Source organism: Akebia trifoliata, chromosome 6 (assembly GCF_017979445.1).
Source record: "Akebia trifoliata isolate Shusen 1 chromosome 6, ASM1797944v1, whole genome shotgun sequence".
NCBI lineage: Eukaryota > Viridiplantae > Streptophyta > Magnoliopsida > Ranunculales > Lardizabalaceae > Akebia > Akebia trifoliata.
The window spans coordinates 26,973,355-26,990,476 of NC_141380.1; the positions used below are offsets into that span (position 1 = coordinate 26,973,355).

General features: G+C 33.4%; 2 protein-coding genes across 3 annotated transcripts; both read right to left on the bottom strand.

Annotated features, from left to right (window-relative positions):
• Positions 1 to 93: 93 nt before the first annotated feature.
• Positions 94 to 4,557, bottom strand: LOC147400572 (cysteine proteinase inhibitor 6-like). Of its 2 annotated transcripts, none has more exons than XM_086446262.1 (4): positions 4,290 to 4,557; positions 2,923 to 3,145; positions 550 to 692; positions 94 to 396 (listed from the first exon to the last, which is right to left on the bottom strand). In XM_086446262.1, exons 1-4 carry the CDS (start codon positions 4,506 to 4,508, stop codon positions 259 to 261), a joined length of 723 nt encoding a protein of 240 aa, XP_086302388.1. In that variant the 5' UTR covers positions 4,509 to 4,557; the 3' UTR covers positions 94 to 258. The 2 variants fall into 2 exon arrangements, with proteins under 2 accessions (XP_086302388.1, XP_086302387.1); XM_086446261.1 differs by having other exon boundaries at positions 550 to 695; positions 4,290 to 4,555.
• An 11,479-nt stretch (positions 4,558 to 16,036) lies between these two features.
• LOC147400573 (zinc finger protein 3-like) lies at positions 16,037 to 16,831 on the bottom strand. The gene has a single exon (XM_086444611.1). The coding sequence runs from the start codon at positions 16,829 to 16,831 to the stop codon at positions 16,037 to 16,039; it is 795 nt and encodes a 264-aa protein (XP_086300737.1).
• Between the last annotated feature and the right edge of the window lie 291 nt (positions 16,832 to 17,122).

A 17,122-nucleotide genomic window follows, 5' to 3' on the forward strand; every position in this document is an offset into this window, starting at 1 on the left:
AGAACTACGTAGTAAGATTAGGTAGGGCAAAAGCAGATATACCGATAGCCACATCAATCATTCCTGTAATCCTAGAAACTGGATTTTTGAAGCTCATGTCAAAGGGGGCATATGCATACATATATAAGCTGCATTTATAGTTTTTACAAGATTATTCTTCGATGGCATAATTATAAGGCTTGCAGCACCGAGTCCCAGATAGGTAGTAAAGTATCACTCCATAAGTTTAACATACCAAAGGAGGATTATTACAAGAGTCTAAGAGTGGTCTTGCTCCATCTGATTCAAATGGTAGGTACCTTCATGAGTCTTATGTACTTCAACTTTATACTTCTCTTCCTTGCTTCCCCTCTTCACCTTGAGAAGTATGTCGAACTTGGCAGTCTCTTCAATCACCTGGCACAACAAGAGCAACATAATAAAATATTAATATCCCTAAGTGATAGATAATTAGGTTAAAAAACATACACAGTTTGTCGGGGTGAAAAAGATCGTAACAGAATAAATGACAAAAAAAATTGTAATACGAAAGTAGTGGAAAATGTCAACCTCAGCCTTGGCAAGAAGGATCTCTAGCAGTTCATAAGGGGCCAATGAGTTAGACCTCTGTTGGATAGTCTTCACAGCATGATTTGCAGCATCTTGGACTATAGGATCATGTGAGGGCACTTCTCGCCACCCTGGTCCGTGACCTTCTGATTAACATCATGACCAGCCCAATTATCACTACTAGGACAGATCCTCAAGGCATGGCATTTATAAAAATTGGTCAGTCTGAGGTGGTTGGGAGCCATGCAACCAAGGAATTCCAAACCTCGAGTACACTTCCGCATGGCCCATGTACACAGGTTCATGTATGCAAAATATAGATGCAAACTAGTACTAAAAAATAATGCAGAAACAGTATTCTTCCTTCAATAAGAAACGACACAAACCATGTGTAACCCTAACTAGTAAAAAAGAGTTTTTCTGAATTTTAATGAAGAAGACCTGAAGTTGGTGCACCATGTTTCACATAGGTATGGAAGAGAATAGGTGAGTGGGGGGATAACACTTTTTTTCCTTCTAACCGGAATGATTTCAATGTCTTTCCATGGTAGGAAGAAAGGGGAACAAGAACACCAGGAGATTACAGGAAATGAAGTTGTATGCTACGTAAGTAAGTGAAACCCCACCCAACCGTAAGGAGATTATATCTCATGGTGATTATAATAACATCTGAAAACTTCATAAGTTCATTTATCGCCAATGTCACCTCAAGTGCCACAAGGCAGGTAGGGGCTTACATACCCATCCTCATCAAAGTCCAAGAAAATGATGATTAACCTCTAACTTGGACTCATTCTCCTAGTCGAAATCCAAGAAAATAAATAACCATTAAGTCGGCAAATGCTTCGGCCACATAATTATCCTTTTTTTATAAGTATAATTTTATTCAAAAAGAGAAGAAGAGAGTGTTCTAGGCAGTTGAGATGACCAACCCAAGAGACATGCAAACAGGCTCAACGCCATCTAGTCCTCACATAAAGAGTCCCACTTAAATACAAAGTCCACAAAAAATACACCCTTAAACTCCGAACTAAGCTTACACCAAAATAAAAGTAACACCAAAAGAACATTCCAACTTTTGAATGCTCAACCAACCTCGATATGAGGTAGAGCCCAACTCCTTATACCCTTCCTCTTGACTTGCAGATAACCCCAATTCTTAATGACCGCATCAGAATTAGAATGAAAACGGAGATCATAATCTTAAATGGAAAAAATGTGACTGAACACCTTTGTGAGTGCTACTTATGGGAATGGAGTGTTCAAACGAATGTAGGTTTGGCGATCAAGAACATGTCAATCTGAACAAGTCTCGTTGTAACATTGGTCCTCTAAAAGTCCTAAGCCTAACGCCACATAAGACCATCAATACAATACAGAGGAAAAGGACTTCTCTTTTTTCTTCTGAGACATGGGTATCCAGACTGCTAATGTCGGGTTGGACAAGGACAACAAGCACAGTATTTCTCATGGCTACCTCCTGTTGCATGGAACTGTGCAACACTCAATTGGATCTCCCAATGTAGCCCAAGTCAACCTTCCCCAATGAATCCTAGTTCAACTACAAAGCCATTCACATAGCCGAAAGAATATCTATTTATTTATTAATACTTTAGCCTTTAGTGCATAACAAGGAACAAAGCGGAAAGTAAACTTTGAGAACATCAAAAGATCTATCCAGTCTACGATATATATCATAATACAGATCAATTAATCTACAAATATATGTAAAATATTGTATGAACACATAAGCTAGTACCTAATAAATCACTCATGGACAAAATTTACGGTAAACAACCCAACAAAGAATTTGTTAACAGAAAGGTACTATGAGGACTCATTAATTCATGATTGCCACCATTCTAACTTAAAAAGTTAAAACATTTGACGGATCAAAACATTTGTGGACCATTGCTCAGACCCATTCCAAATGATCATAGTATTACTACCACAAATTATAATCATGCAAAACATGATATATAAATCATAGTGAGAAAATACTTCATTTTTTTGAAAAACTCACAATTAATTCGTGCTTCTTTCAATCAACGATTTAATCACGACTTATTCACAAAACTTTGAAAAAATATATTTTTAAATTTTATTTTAATAAGAATTTTTGTAATTTTGATAAATATTGTGTCAAGTTACAAATATTTTAATATTTTTTCCCAATTTTGACGATTTATTTTTTGAAATTTTCCCTTGCTGAATTTTCCCAGATTGTCACTATGATACAAATGAATTCACAATGAAGCATAATAAATAAGAGAGACTAGATATGATGTACATTCTTAAATATCAATTTCTATGATCAAATATTAAAATTACAAATTCAAAAATGAAAAATTGAGTTCTAGAATAGAAAGTCACCTTGCTTAACCCCAAGATCAGAATTAGTAATTGAGGCAGGCGAATCACAGGCATGCTTGAATTCTTGCAACTCCTTAAAGTTCATCCATGGCTTCACCCATACCTTGGCTTCATAGATTTTTTTCTTACCGGCATCAATCACCTCGAGAGTAAGATGGTGCATGGTACCTGCCACCACCTGTTCCTTCGCCTTCACCACCCTTGCAAACTCGAGAAGCGAGTTCTGCACATAAGTTCCAACATCAATAGAAACTAACAACAAAAAATTCTAGATTTTTTTTCTAATTAAACGAACCCAAAAGGAAAAAAGGGCTCCCCAAAAAATATATTAAAGAGAGAAGCATAGATTTTACCAAAATAATATATGAAACCTTCAACATAGAAAGATTGAAAAAATAGATTAAAAATAAAATACAGAAAAAACCGAAGAATATTGATTGTATTAATCAAGTTTCTGAATCAAAACCCATAATTTTATATATATATATATATATATATAGGGGGCGGATCATGGGACATATGTAAAATGGTTTTTCAAAATATGGGTTAGAGGTTTTGGATTGAGCTGATTTTTTTGTGAGGATGGTCTCTATGATGAGAAGATCATGGTCACAAAAAATCAGCTCAATCTGACACTTGTAAATCAAAAGTGGTTTACAAATTTTTGGTAAAAAAATGGACGGTCCACATTCTAAATCACTTTTGATGGGGTGAGAAGTTTCAGATTGGACTGAATTTTTTAAGATGATCTTCTCATCATAGAGATCATCCTCACAAAAAATCAGTTCAATCCAAAACCTCTTCAAAAATTTATTATTATTGCATTGTTTTTACATATGTCCCATGATCCATCCCCATATATATATAATGGACCGATAATATATAAAAAAAATGACTCAACGAAACAATAAAGAAATCCTAACGAAGAAAAATCTTACCACCCAATAAAGAATCGAATGTGAAAATTTAAATAAAATATATTAAAGAAACCGAAATTTCTCTGTTTTTTCATCAAAAAAATGAAACTTTAAAGATAGAGAGATTGATAAAAAATAAATAAGAAATAATTTAAAATGCAAAAGAGCATGGATTATGGATCAATAAAAAAACAAGAAAACAAACTATTCGAACGATTCGGACTATCCTTGAGTCGACTCACCCACCAATAAAGAAATTGTGCAGAAATAAAAACATGTAAGAAATCAACAAAGGGAAATAAGAACCCTAGAACAGACAAATCTTAGAACCTAACTAAGAATCAAATGTGAAATTTCACATAAAATGTCAAAGAAACCTAGATTTCTCAATCTTTCAAAGAAAATAATAATTAAATAAATAAATTAATTAAGGATTTTTTTAATTTAAACCTCTTTCTTATTGTGTTCTTCGACCGCAAATTTCCCAAGATTTTCAATATCTAAGCTATTCTCAGATCCCTCAGAATCACGAATCCCTCCAGGAAGAGTAGACATTCTCGTAAATTCAACGTCGCCGCAAAGCCCTAATTCGCAAAACAAAACCAACACAATTGCTCCAAACAACAAAGCAGAGTTCTTGGAATTATAAACCCTAATTTTGAATTTCATTCTCACTCACACAGACAAAAGCAAACGCCTTTCCGTTTCTTCTGCTTCTCTCTCTTCTGGCATCAAAAGATGTTCCAAGCAATGCCACGTGTCTTACACGTGTCGTAAATATACGGCAATTGCGTGAGTTGTAAGCGTCGTTACTTCGCCGCGAAGCAAGAACCGTGTAATAGTATGGTCCTCCCGAACGTATGCACTCCTTAATTTCTATAACAATAGATTTAGTTTGATCAAACAGTTAGAACATCAGAACAACGGAACTACTCAGGCTGACTCTATTAAAGGAAAAGTACTGATATCCTAACTAGTCGGTCAATACCTGGATGACGTGGCACCGACACAGATACAGAAACGTTGTTTTTCCTCGGGACACAAAACTATATACCTTCATAAAAAATGACAGTTGTGTACCTATGATCCTGTGTCCGTAATCCGTACTACGTCAGTTCAGTATTGAACTAGTGAAGACTTTCCGTATCTCGGTAAAAATGTGCAATTGTGTATCTTAAGAAAAAAATCTATGATTTTGTGTATATATCACGTCAGTCGAGTATTGATCGAGTGAAGACTTTCTAATTAGAAAATCAGCTCTCAAATTAAAACGAGAACTTTTTGGCTCATGGAATTCATGTGTGTGATATTTGGTAGAAAGACAAAGCAAGGGAATTTAAAAAGTTTCTCTCTACAGACCTTCCATTGCCTCCACTTTCTAATTTTTGAATTGTTTAACAACATTCTCTCCGATCACCTTGGTTTGTTAATTCTTTTGAACAAAATTTAGGTAATTGTAGGAGTGCTTTTTGTGATCATCTCGAGATTTTTCCTTTCCGGATCGGATGACTTGCAACTCTTCAAGATTGTCCTTGTTCCACATATTCTTCGATGCCTAAGTCAATTTTAGAGAAATTTCGACAAGACTTTTGTGTAACAGAATTGTGTACCTTTGATGTGGGGGGCTCCTTTTTATTTTTATTTTTATTTTATTTATAAAGGAGTTGTTTTTTGCACGTTTTCCTTTCTTATCCCTTTCTAGTTTGAGATAAGAATCATGTGGGATTCCCTTTTTTAAGAGTCCTTTCTAATTCAATTACCCAAACCCCAAAATCCCAAGGATTTTGAGTCATTTCCCTCTACGAAATCCTACTCTCCGACCTTCTTTCAAGCTTCTCTCCTCGACAAACCATCCGAGCGATACCACATACTGGGGGGTCGAAAAACTGTCCCATGTAAGCCCTTTCACCTTTATTGGCATGTGTCGTTATTTCATAGGTCAAAGAATTTATCCTTCCACAGTAATTGTCGAAGAGAAAGGAAGTTTGGTGTGGCTTTAAAGAAAATCAATGGTAGAAAATTCACGATGGGTAGTCTCAAAAGGGAGACGATGTGGTCTAATGTGAGGTTGGACATTTCGAAGCTTATGGAAGATAATCTAAAGCAACAAGCTGAGTTGATAATGAGAAATGATGAGTAGAATTAAGCAATTAAAGATCTTTATCTTCAATTAGACAAAGTAAAGGATGAGAACAAGAATCTTCATAATTGTTTGAGATTTTCTAAGGTTGGCATAAAGCAGAATTTGTCAAAGATTTCAAAATTAATGGATTTGATTCTTGGGAGGAGGTTCTCGATGATTTAATGGTTCTTTGTTGGAAAAAAGGGAAGAGGAACAATGACAAACGAGTAGATCCATAATGTGATTAAAATATTCTCAAAAGCATTAACAAACCAACAATTCAAAAATTAGAAAATAGGGGAAAGGGGCAGGTCGGGAGATAGTAACTTTTTAAATTCCCTTACCTTTTCTCTCCGTCAAATGTCGCACTCACAAGAATTCTGTGAGCATATTTTTTGTGAAGCCAAAAAAATTCTCATGCCAACTAAAAATTCTCTCTACCAACTAAAACGCTTATGACCCATGCAATAGTAGTAGATTTACGACACATATAGGACACATGGCAATGCGCGGAGCATCTTCTGATACAAGAAAGAGAATAGATAGAATGGTGTTTGCTTTTGTGTGTGTGTGTGTGACAGAAAGGAATTTTAATGAAATTGAAAATTAGGGTTTATAAATACAAGAACTCTACTTTGTTGTTTGGAGAAATTGTGTTGATTTTGTAGACACCCTAATTTGAACGTGCCCAACTCGAAAAGTGCAAAAAAAAGATTTTTTTTTTTTTTAAATTGTCAACATGTCTAATGGCCAAAATATTCAAAATTCGACATTTTATTAAAAATAAAAGCCTTAGGACTTCTAAATAGTCCTATGGGCCCTCTATAATGCTTACTTAAGTTCTAAAACCCATCCTCATTTCTAATAAGCCCAAGTCCTTACCAAATCCAATCTCAACCCTACCCAATCTTATACATATCAAATCCAACCCAACCCTTAAGCCCATTGGGCCTAAACCAATCATAAATCCAACTCAACCTAAACCATTACCCAATATCCAAATCCATAAAATTCAAACGCAAAACCATTCTCCCAATACATTCCTTAAATCACTCGACGACCCTATCCTACCATTCTCTCAACACATTCATTAAGTTACTCCACCTCCCTATCTATCCCCTATTCTACCTACTCTTCTCCCAACACATTTCTTATATCATTTTTTAAATCACTATATCACCTTATCCTACTCTATATTTAATCTACATTTCATATGTCATTCTCCCAAAATCCTAAGATAAATTATATTCCTACTCTCATACAATTAAAATTTTCAAAATTAAAATAAAACAAACAAAACATCATTGCTATTTACTTTTAGGATTGGACTCTTTTATACCTAAAAATCATTTCTTAACACTATATAAAATCTCATTTTCTCACAAACCATAAAAGCATGCTCTCAAGCCCCTTCTGAAGTCATCTCTCTCAAATTTTCATCTCAAAAACACATACTTTCAAACCCCTTAGAAAAATTAAAAAATTCTCTTCAACTCTCTTTCTTTTTCAATCTCCCTAAAAGATACTCTCAAGTCCCCTCAAAAATTTAAAAACTCATCAATCTCACTTAACTCTTTCTATCTTCTCCTCCAAAAGTTTAACAAAAATATATCATCAAGAACTTAAGAAGAAGAAGAAAAAAGGAAGCATACAAGGTAAGGTGTAGTGGGGTCACATAATCCCTCTCTCTTCCACTCTCATCTTCTTCTTCTTCCCTTATTTCTACTCTTCACTTCTTCTTTTTTTATAGGTTTTGGAAAGTTTATTTCTATTAAAAATGTAAGTTTTGTAGGCATAGACACAATGGGGTCCCTCTCATAATGAAGTGACCCTCGTGATCTAAGCCCAAAACAAAATCCCTCTAAATTTGAGGGTACAAATTTTCCATCTCTACCAATTTCTCTCTTACATTTTCTAAAAAATGAAAATTGACTAATACATAAATTATCACTCAACGTAGAGGAAATAGGATGCCTTAACACCTTACCTATTTCCTAAAATAGACTTCCTTACCTAGATCTTGGTAGGTTAGTCCCTTATCCATAAGAAAGTCACTACAAAAATGAATTTCAAAACTATCTTTTGAATTCTCATTCACACCCTATTCTAAAAGATAATAGTGACAACTTCAAATCTAAGTAGTAGAGATTTTTGAAAATGAAAATCCCATGTTTACAGGTTTTGTTTTGCAAATTAGGGTTTTGTAGTGATGTTGAATTTGCAAACATTTCTACTCTTATTGGAAGGATTGCTAATTGTGAAATCACCGTAGAAATTGAAAATCTCGGGAACTTTTTTATCGAAGAACACAAAAAGAAAAAAGTTTAAATAAAAAAATAATCCTTTTTTGTTTCTTTAATTATTTTTTTCTTGGAAAGATTGAGAAATCTATGTTTCTTTGACATTTTATGTGAAATTTCACATTTGATTCTTAGTTAGGTTCTAAGATTTCTCTCTTTTAGGGTTCTTATTTCCTTTTGTTGATTTCTTATATGTTTTTTTTTTTTTTTTGTGCAATTTCTTTATTTGTCGGTGAGTTGACTCAGTGATAATCTGAATCATTTGAATAATTTGTTTTCTTGTTTTTTTATTGATCCATAATCCATGATCTTTTGTATTTTAAATTATTTATTATTATTTTTTCTTATCAATCTCTCTATTTTTAAAGTTTCATTTTTTTTTTTAATGAAAAAAGAGATAAGTTTTGATTTCTTTAATATATTTTATTTAAATTTGCACGTTCAAATCTTTATTGGGTGGTAAGAATTTTCTTTGCTAGGGTTTCTTATATGTTTATTTTTTTTCTTGCACAATTTATTTATTGTTTCGTTGATTCATTGTTTTTTCTTTTTTATCGGTCCATTATATATAAAATAAATTATAGGTTTTGATTCAGAAACTTTTTTAATACAATTAATATTCTTTTGTTTTTTATGTTCTTTTAATTAATCCAATTGAGTAAAAAAATGACATTTTTTATTGATTGTCATAAGAAACCATTAAGACCTCATGCCTATGATCTAGTAAGGGGTTGGCACGAGTTAGTTCATCTGGTCTAAACTATTGTTCACCACTAGAAAATCTTTTCACAAAAATCTTTTTGAGAATCCAACAATTCCTTGTGGGGTGCCCCACTATCCAACGGAATTTGCAATAATGAGAGTTATCCTGCTATCTCGACGTCACCTCTCGCTTCATGAAGGGCATTCTTATGGAACCATCTTTGATCCAAGCCTCTAAGAATTGTTCTTAGAAGATATTGACAAGATAAATAGTTTTCCCATAAGTGAATTTAAATTTTATGGACTCAACCCTAAGAATGTTGGAAAAAGCACTGTTGACCATATTCACTTTTGCACCTTCTCCACAAGTTACATTTGTGTAGAGACTCATTTCATTACAAAAGTTTTTTGTAGCTCCAATATCAACCCACCAACCATTGTTGTTTGACACAATATTTATTAGTGGACGAGCCTAGAAAATTATTGCAACCATGCATCATCAGTCAATACCGTATTAGCTTCTTTCTTGGATTACTTCTTTCAATGTCGGCATTCTCGTGCATAATGATTGAGCTTATTGCAATAGAAATACTTGTCAATTTTCTTCTTGAAGGAGGAAGTCTTTTTAAGCCTTAACCTTGAATCAGTTTTCTTAGGTTCATTACTCTCAACCATATTCACTTTGATTTTCTCTGTTTAATCATCTTTATGTTCTTTATTACAGGCATCTTCTTTTATACGAAGGTAATGCTATAAAGACTCCAAAGTATATTTATTCTCCTCATGTTCCATCTTTTTCTAAAACCTTTACATGATTAGAGAAGCTTTGAAATAATAGCCCCCACTTGAAAGCCTTCTAAAAGATAGATCCCAACAATCTTAAGATCCCCAACGATCAATTGTAGTTCATGTATTTGGGACATGACCGATTTGTCGTTGGACATCTTAAAATCAAAATAATTACTAATCATAAATTTTTGGGTACTTGCCTATTTTATTTTGTACTTAATTTCCAGAGTTCTTTGGCCAAGTTGATAGTGCAATAAATATCGTAAGTTGAGTTGAGTACATTGAGAATATGATTTTTGCATAAGAAATAATTTATTTTTTGTTTCTTACGCCTCTCTTCCAATTCAATGTTGTCTTTTGGAGTAGCACCGAGAATGGGTTCCAGATCATCTTTTAGAACATAGACAATATTCAAAGTAGTGAGGAAGAATGACACTTTCTATTACCATCGAGTGAAGTGTTGCTTGTCGAAGTAGTCAAGGCAAGATAGATCTTGGTTCACAACTTAGGAAGAGTAAAATATCAAAGCCTCCATCTAACAAGATATTAGTTTAAAATTGTTAGAAAAATTCTATGTAGAAACTAAGAGAAATTCGATGAAAGAGGAATAAAAAACTTTCAAAATCAAATCGGATTAGATTTCTTTTAGGCAAATATTCTCCCCTATTAGTTAGAACCACAATACACAAGGGTGAAAAAATAAATGCCTTCAGGATATAGAAGTCTACACTCAAATTATTAAATTGGATTATGTATGATCCGATTTAATCTAGGATACTCTAAAATATTTGGGAACTGAAGATACCTAGTACTTAATCTTGGAAAAAGGAAAGTACAAAAATTTTCAACAAAAAAATCTGATTTTTGGTTGGCTTTTTATAGTCATTTATGTATCTGTTGACCAAGAGTCATAATTCAAAGTCTCTTGGTTCAAGAGTTGTTGGATCGTGTTTGATCTCAAATCTAACGATCTAAATTGGACCCTATTGAAGGTATGTGTCTTGTTCCTTATAATCAACACCTATTGGTTGAATCTGTATGATCTAACGGTTCCAATCGCGTTTAATTGATCATCACTTGATCTATCGAATCTGATCGTCCCTAATCAGATATCAATCATGAATCAACAAACCTAATATATCATGATCAGGTACTAACTTGATCCATCGTATCCGATGGGATATTAATGGGATCGTGCGGTGCAAGTCGTATCAGATCTGTCACACGTGATGGATCAATCACAACAATTAGATACTTTTGAATCTTGAAAACTTTAAAGCTCCTCAACTCCTCACAACAATGCATAAGTGCAAAGTGCGCCTCAAACAAAGTGTCCAATACAACCTACAAGTCCAATCATTTTTTGCATGATGGGCGTGCACAGATGGTGTTTCACACAACCTCAAAACATCATATCAAAACCTTAAAATTGTGACTCAGATACAACTAACTATATTTTCTCATTCTTATTAGGTATCCCACATTCTCATTTGTGAGCAAAGTGGGACTAAACTTTGTACACAAAAAAATCACAAATTTCCAACTTAAGAAAACCCCAGAAACAAAATCACAAAATATAATTTTATTTTAGCATGATGAAATATATGAGGAACAGATGTCCTCCAATCCCTTGTGCATTATTTAGTCCCATTAAAAAAATTATATTTAACCAAAAAATACAAAGAAAATAACAATTTCTTGCAATGGCGAAATTCTAATTCTAATGAGGTTTTAAGTTAATACATGTTAAAACAAAAATATCTGGAATGTTATTGTTAGTGAAACTATAAAGAAACATATAAAAAATGTCGAGTTCGACAGTTAAAAAAAGTGGTGAACTTGATAGTAAATAAAAAATCAGTGATTTCCCCAAATATGAGGGACCACATTAAGAAATAAAAACTTTACTAAATATCTTATCAAGCTATCTCACAAAACTTAAGGACTATTTAGAAATAAATCCCTCCGTCGGGATCCTTTAATGTTTCATTTTCGATAATGAGAACTAAAAGTGAAAAATGTTATCCCTCTACCATTTTATTTTTATTCACTTGGAAAATAAATGTGGTGGACAACACATACATATAGGGTCAGGTTCGGGAGCCAACACGTTTGTCCTATGTGGTTTAAAAGTTTCGGATTGAGTTGATATCTTGTGAGGATGATCTCTATGGCGAGGAGATCATCTCCTCGTCACCAAAAATAGTCAAATCTAAAATTTCTAAGCCTATCAAAAGTGATTTACATTTTTGGTAAAAAAATCAACAGTTCATAATTCTAAACCACTTTGGATGGACTTAAAAGTTTTAGATTTGGCTGATTTTTTGTGAGGATGATCTCTTCACCATAGGTGAAGAGATCATCCTCACAAAAAATCAACTTAATCTGAACATTTTTAGTCACATAGGACAAACGTGTTGGCTCCCTAACATCCCAAACCTTTTAAGCCTCATTATATATATGGGTCTCGTTCGGCAGCCTACTATTTACCCTATGTTTTGCCCAACGTGTTTTGTCCTACATGGGTTAGAAGTTTTGGAATAGGTTAATTTTTTGTGAGGATGATCTCTACGGTGAGGAGATCATCATCATAAAAAATCAGCCCATTCCAAAACTTCTAACCCCATCAAAAATAATTTACAAAAAATGGACGGTCCACGATTTTTCAATTTATAAACTTCTAACTCATGTTTTGAAAAATGTTTTGCCAAAAAGTTTGCCATTGAACGCTACCCACATATATATATATATATATATATATATATATATATATATATGGGTTAGGATCCCTTGACTCCTAAAAATGATTCATGAAAAAAATACATGATTCCAACCTTATAAGTGCAAAATCATATATGAAAAAAAGAAGTTAGATTTAGCTACATAACTTGGTCGAGTTTCTAATCCAACTCAGTACATACTTCTACATTGATTCAGTTTGTTCAAATGGGTTTTTTCGCCGAAACATACCAAGTTAACTCGATTTGCTTCAGTTTTGAGTTAAATCAACGAGTTGTAAACATAGATTTTTTTACCATGTTGCCCTTGCACACAAAAAAGTAATATCAATGCTGTCATGTCACAGACACCAAAGATATTTTTCATTAATTCCAAGCATCTCGATAATCAAACAAAAATATTTGATTTGGTTCAGGTAAGATTTGTGTATCACGTGTTTAACATATTGAATATTGGAAAATCTTCCACATTTGGAAAGTATTGCTGTAGTAATCATTTTGACATGAATAAGTTTTTATATTTTAAGCAATAATGAATATAGATTTGTTTGGCAACAACTTGATTCGAACCATTGTTTTAACTCATTGAGCAAACTCGAAATTAGTTCTAATCAGTTCAACTCGACTGGATTTCAAAGTGACCTGACCACAACACTCATAGAACCAACTCACAAAATTGGTCTATTTCAACTTGAAATCTATCGACTCTGCCAAAATCTCGATCAAGTTTTTTAACGGTCGACTTGTGAGTTGGTAGATAGTCAAGTCAATTCATCAACTTGGCCGAGTCAACTTGAAAATGCACCAACTTGGGTACGAAACTCAACTAAGTGGAGAAATTAAAAAAATTATTATTATTTATTTTAGAACATTATTTTTTTTTAAATTAATATATTTTTTGTTGTATTCCTTTATGTAAATTCGCAAGCAGTCGACTTGACTCGATGGACATTTGAGTAGAGTTTTTGAGTTTTAAAACTATGATTTGATATATAACACTCCATATTAGGAAGAGTCGTGCTAGGGTGACACACAGGAGGACACATCTAACATGGTGGCGTGCGCATAACCGTAGATGCTTTTCATGAGATACGAGAAAAAGTCATCTACGGTTAAGTGCACGCCATCACATCAGATGTGGCTCGCCTTGTATCACTCCAGCATTAGTCTATTAGGAAATAGACACATAAAAAAAAAGCCTCATTAAGGCATAGTTTTAAAACTCAAAAACTCAATTCAAATGTCCCAACGAGTCTAGTTAAGTAGAAGGTTCGTGAGTCGACTCAGATGAATCTAATAAAAAATATTAAAATTATAATTACTATAAAATATCTAATTATAGTTTAAATTAAATAATATTTTTCCTCCACAAAAATATTATATATGGAGAATTATTCCCATTGAGTATCAGGGTCGAGTTACTTCAAATTGTGTCGAATTGACTCAGATGAGTTTTGAATCAATTCAATAAATTTTAAAATTAACCATGTGCCAAAGGCCATATGGGAGATGCAAAATCAATTAAATGGATGGTTAGGATCGGTTCTACTAAAACAACTCAGAAATGTAACTAAGATAAACTTGTTGCCATATAAACCTAAATATATAGTTACTTAAAATAGTAAAAACTACTTATTTGAAGATTAGTACTACAGCGCTACTTACCAAATATGGAAGATTTTTGGATTTTTTTTTCCAACATATCTTATCTGAAGCAAACCCAATATTTCCCTCTGTTTAATAAATAAGATATTCTGAACTTAATGAACAAATATCTTTAATATATCTAAGAGCATCTATTTTTATGCCATTTATAGAAAACAAAATTAAGTGGGTTTAAGATTTCTATAAGTGTCAACTCACTGGTACTTTGATCACGGGCTTAAAAGGGGAAAATATATAGAATTTTTTGAGAGATTCTATTGGCACACCAACTTTTACTTACAACACATCAATCCTTTTGAAATTAAATAAGTGAATTTCCATTTCTTGTGTTGAATATGACGAAATTTGGAGTTTGGTACACTGTTCATTTTAATTCCCAAAACTTGCATTCGTCATTTTTATGACCTACGAACTCATGAGTTCATAATTTTAATATCTACGAATTCGTAGATATATCAATGAATTCATTGATTATAAAAGTGACGAATTCACTCAAAATGCATGTTTTGAGAATGAAAATGAATAATATACTGAAAACAGGAATTTGGACATAAGTTGTGCACATTTTAGGGAAAATCCCTTAATCATTGGCATATAGTTTGATGTGTTAAAAGTAAAAATTTGTGTGTTAAAAGAAGTTCCCTTTTTTTTTTGTCTCATTCATACTTTCAAAAAGCTTTAAAAAGTTTAAAATTATAAGAGACATTTCTATTGCCACATCAACATATACTTTGAGCACCCAATTCATATGAAAACAATGGAAAAAAAATTAATGGGTGAATCTCCATTAATTCGGGCGTTGAATATATATGATGAAATTCCGAGTTTGGTATAGTGTTCATTTTAATACCCAAAACATGCATCCGTCATTTTTGTAACCTACGAGCTCGTGAGTTCATCACTTTTAAAATCTATGAATTCGTGGATATACCAATGAATTCATTGATTATAAAAGTGACGAACTCACTTGAAATGCATGTTTTGAGAATTAAAATGAACAGTCTGTCCAAACCGTAATTTGGACATAAGTTGTGCATGTCACACATATTGGAATGCTCTAAGAAAAAGTTGGTGTGGCAATAAAAACTCTCAAAATTAATTTTATTTAGTTTTTTTTTTTTTTTTTTGCTACATATTAAATAATTTTTTGAATGACAAATTTGAATCATACTCAGAAATTTTCTACTTTTGTCGGTGGTTAACTAGTGTTTTAAAAATCAGACCAAATCGATAAAGATTCGACCAAATTTTGTACCAAAATTGGATGGAACAATGAACCATCTATTTTGTGATTTTTTGTATGATAATAAATGAAAGTATTTATAATAAAAAAATATATTCATAATTTTAATCTTGTAACATTGGGAAACACCAATTGTGAAAACATTGATAAAAACTTATTATCGAAATCTTTACATTTATGTGAAGAAGATTTTGCTTACCTAGGTTGATATCAAAAGAATTCACCTTACCACTAAATTTATTGAATAGAGAGAAACATTAGGGATTGATATACCTCTTCATGGAAGCACAAAACAAATTTCCAAACAAACTATAGTTACTAAGATTCAACATAAACTACAAAGCAAAGTAACAAATTATTTTATTACAAAAAGAAAAAAAAAAATAATGCTGAGTGACCTTAGCGGAGGATACACGGGGGACATCTTGACATAGTGGCATGCGCTTGCCCATAAATACATTTTCTTCGAGATACGAGTAAAATGCATCTATGGACATATGTGCACCACCACGTCAAAGGGTCCCCCCACACACCGCCGAGGTCACTCCAACACCACTAAAAAAAAATGGAAAAATAGCATATTACAATTCTTTTAATTAAAAATAAATCACATAAAGCCCTAAAATAATCCTTAATATTCAAAGCTTCAAAGACAAATCAAGCTCTTCTTCTAGCTCCTTTTGATGAGTTTCCAAACCACTATCGGCCCAAGCATAACCTCCATCAGAAACTGATGTAGCAGGATTATGTCCAATCAAGGCTCTGTTGATCTGAGCTAAACCTGGTCCATGCAAGCCACTATTTTCGACCCGATAATCCACCATTCTCAACCTATCGATTGCGGGTTGTGTGCTAATAACCGGCCTAGACCACCCACCATGGCCATATCTAGGTCCCGGAAGGGACCATGGGTAATATGGTTTATGAATCATAGACTGCACCCTAATGCCAAGAGGTCTTTTAAAAGATCCATAGAGGGGAGGTGTTGCAATACTTGAATATGAGTATGTGTACGGATATGGGTGGTGGGTATAGGGGTGCCCGAGAGCCACTTCATCGACCGCTTGTCCTCTTTTCGCTAGGTTTCGCTCGCGTTTATGGGCATTTTGATGCCCACCCAATGCTTGAGAACTGTAGAATTTTCGTCGACAGTAGTTACAATAGAAGACTCGAGGCTCCGTCTTCTTATCTTGCATGTCAGTGGTCGACAAGGACGATGGTTTGGAAGAACCCACATCCAGATCATCAACTAACTTTAATTCAGGTTTCGGCCCATGATCCAACCCCATGTTTGAGAGCTTCAAATCTAACTCGGGTTCTTCTTGTTTATTCTCTTCTTTGATATCCTTACATGGAGATTCTTGTGATGCTGAGATGCTTGAAGTTGATGAAGGACAACCTTCAAATGCTCCTTGTGCATAGGTGCTAGACATTATGAGAGAGTAAAAGATAGATGGATACTTGTGTGTCTTTGTGGATTTATAAGGTTTGTGGGTTTGAAGCAAGAGATCAAGGAAGATTATGAAATATAAGGTGATTAAGATATACTCCATCCACATTTTTGTAAATATTTGAGTACCCTTCCTATGTTTGATATACTAGACCCCTTGACTTCTGCCTTCTCATATAGACTAATGAAAGATGGCCTAAATGCCCTCATATTTAACTAATACATCATTTTCAACCACGATCTTAATCTTGATTTTTCTATCCAAAATTCCATT

Bases quoted from the DNA above. Each gene is read 5' to 3' on its own strand.
- LOC147400572 (XM_086446261.1), bottom strand. From the start codon at position 4,508: ATGAAATTCAAAATTAGGGTTTATAATTCCAAGAACTCTGCTTTGTTG. The intron at 696-2,922 runs GTGACTTTCTAT...GATGTTAATCAG, and splicing joins TGATCTTGGGGTTAAGCAAG to AAGGTCACGGACCAGGGTGG. The intron at 397-549 runs GTTGACATTTTC...TTGTTGTGCCAG, and splicing joins TCCTTCTTGCCAAGGCTGAG to GTGATTGAAGAGACTGCCAA.
- LOC147400573 (XM_086444611.1), bottom strand. From the start codon at position 16,831: ATGTCTAGCACCTATGCACAAGGAGCATTTGAAGGTTGTCCTTCATCA.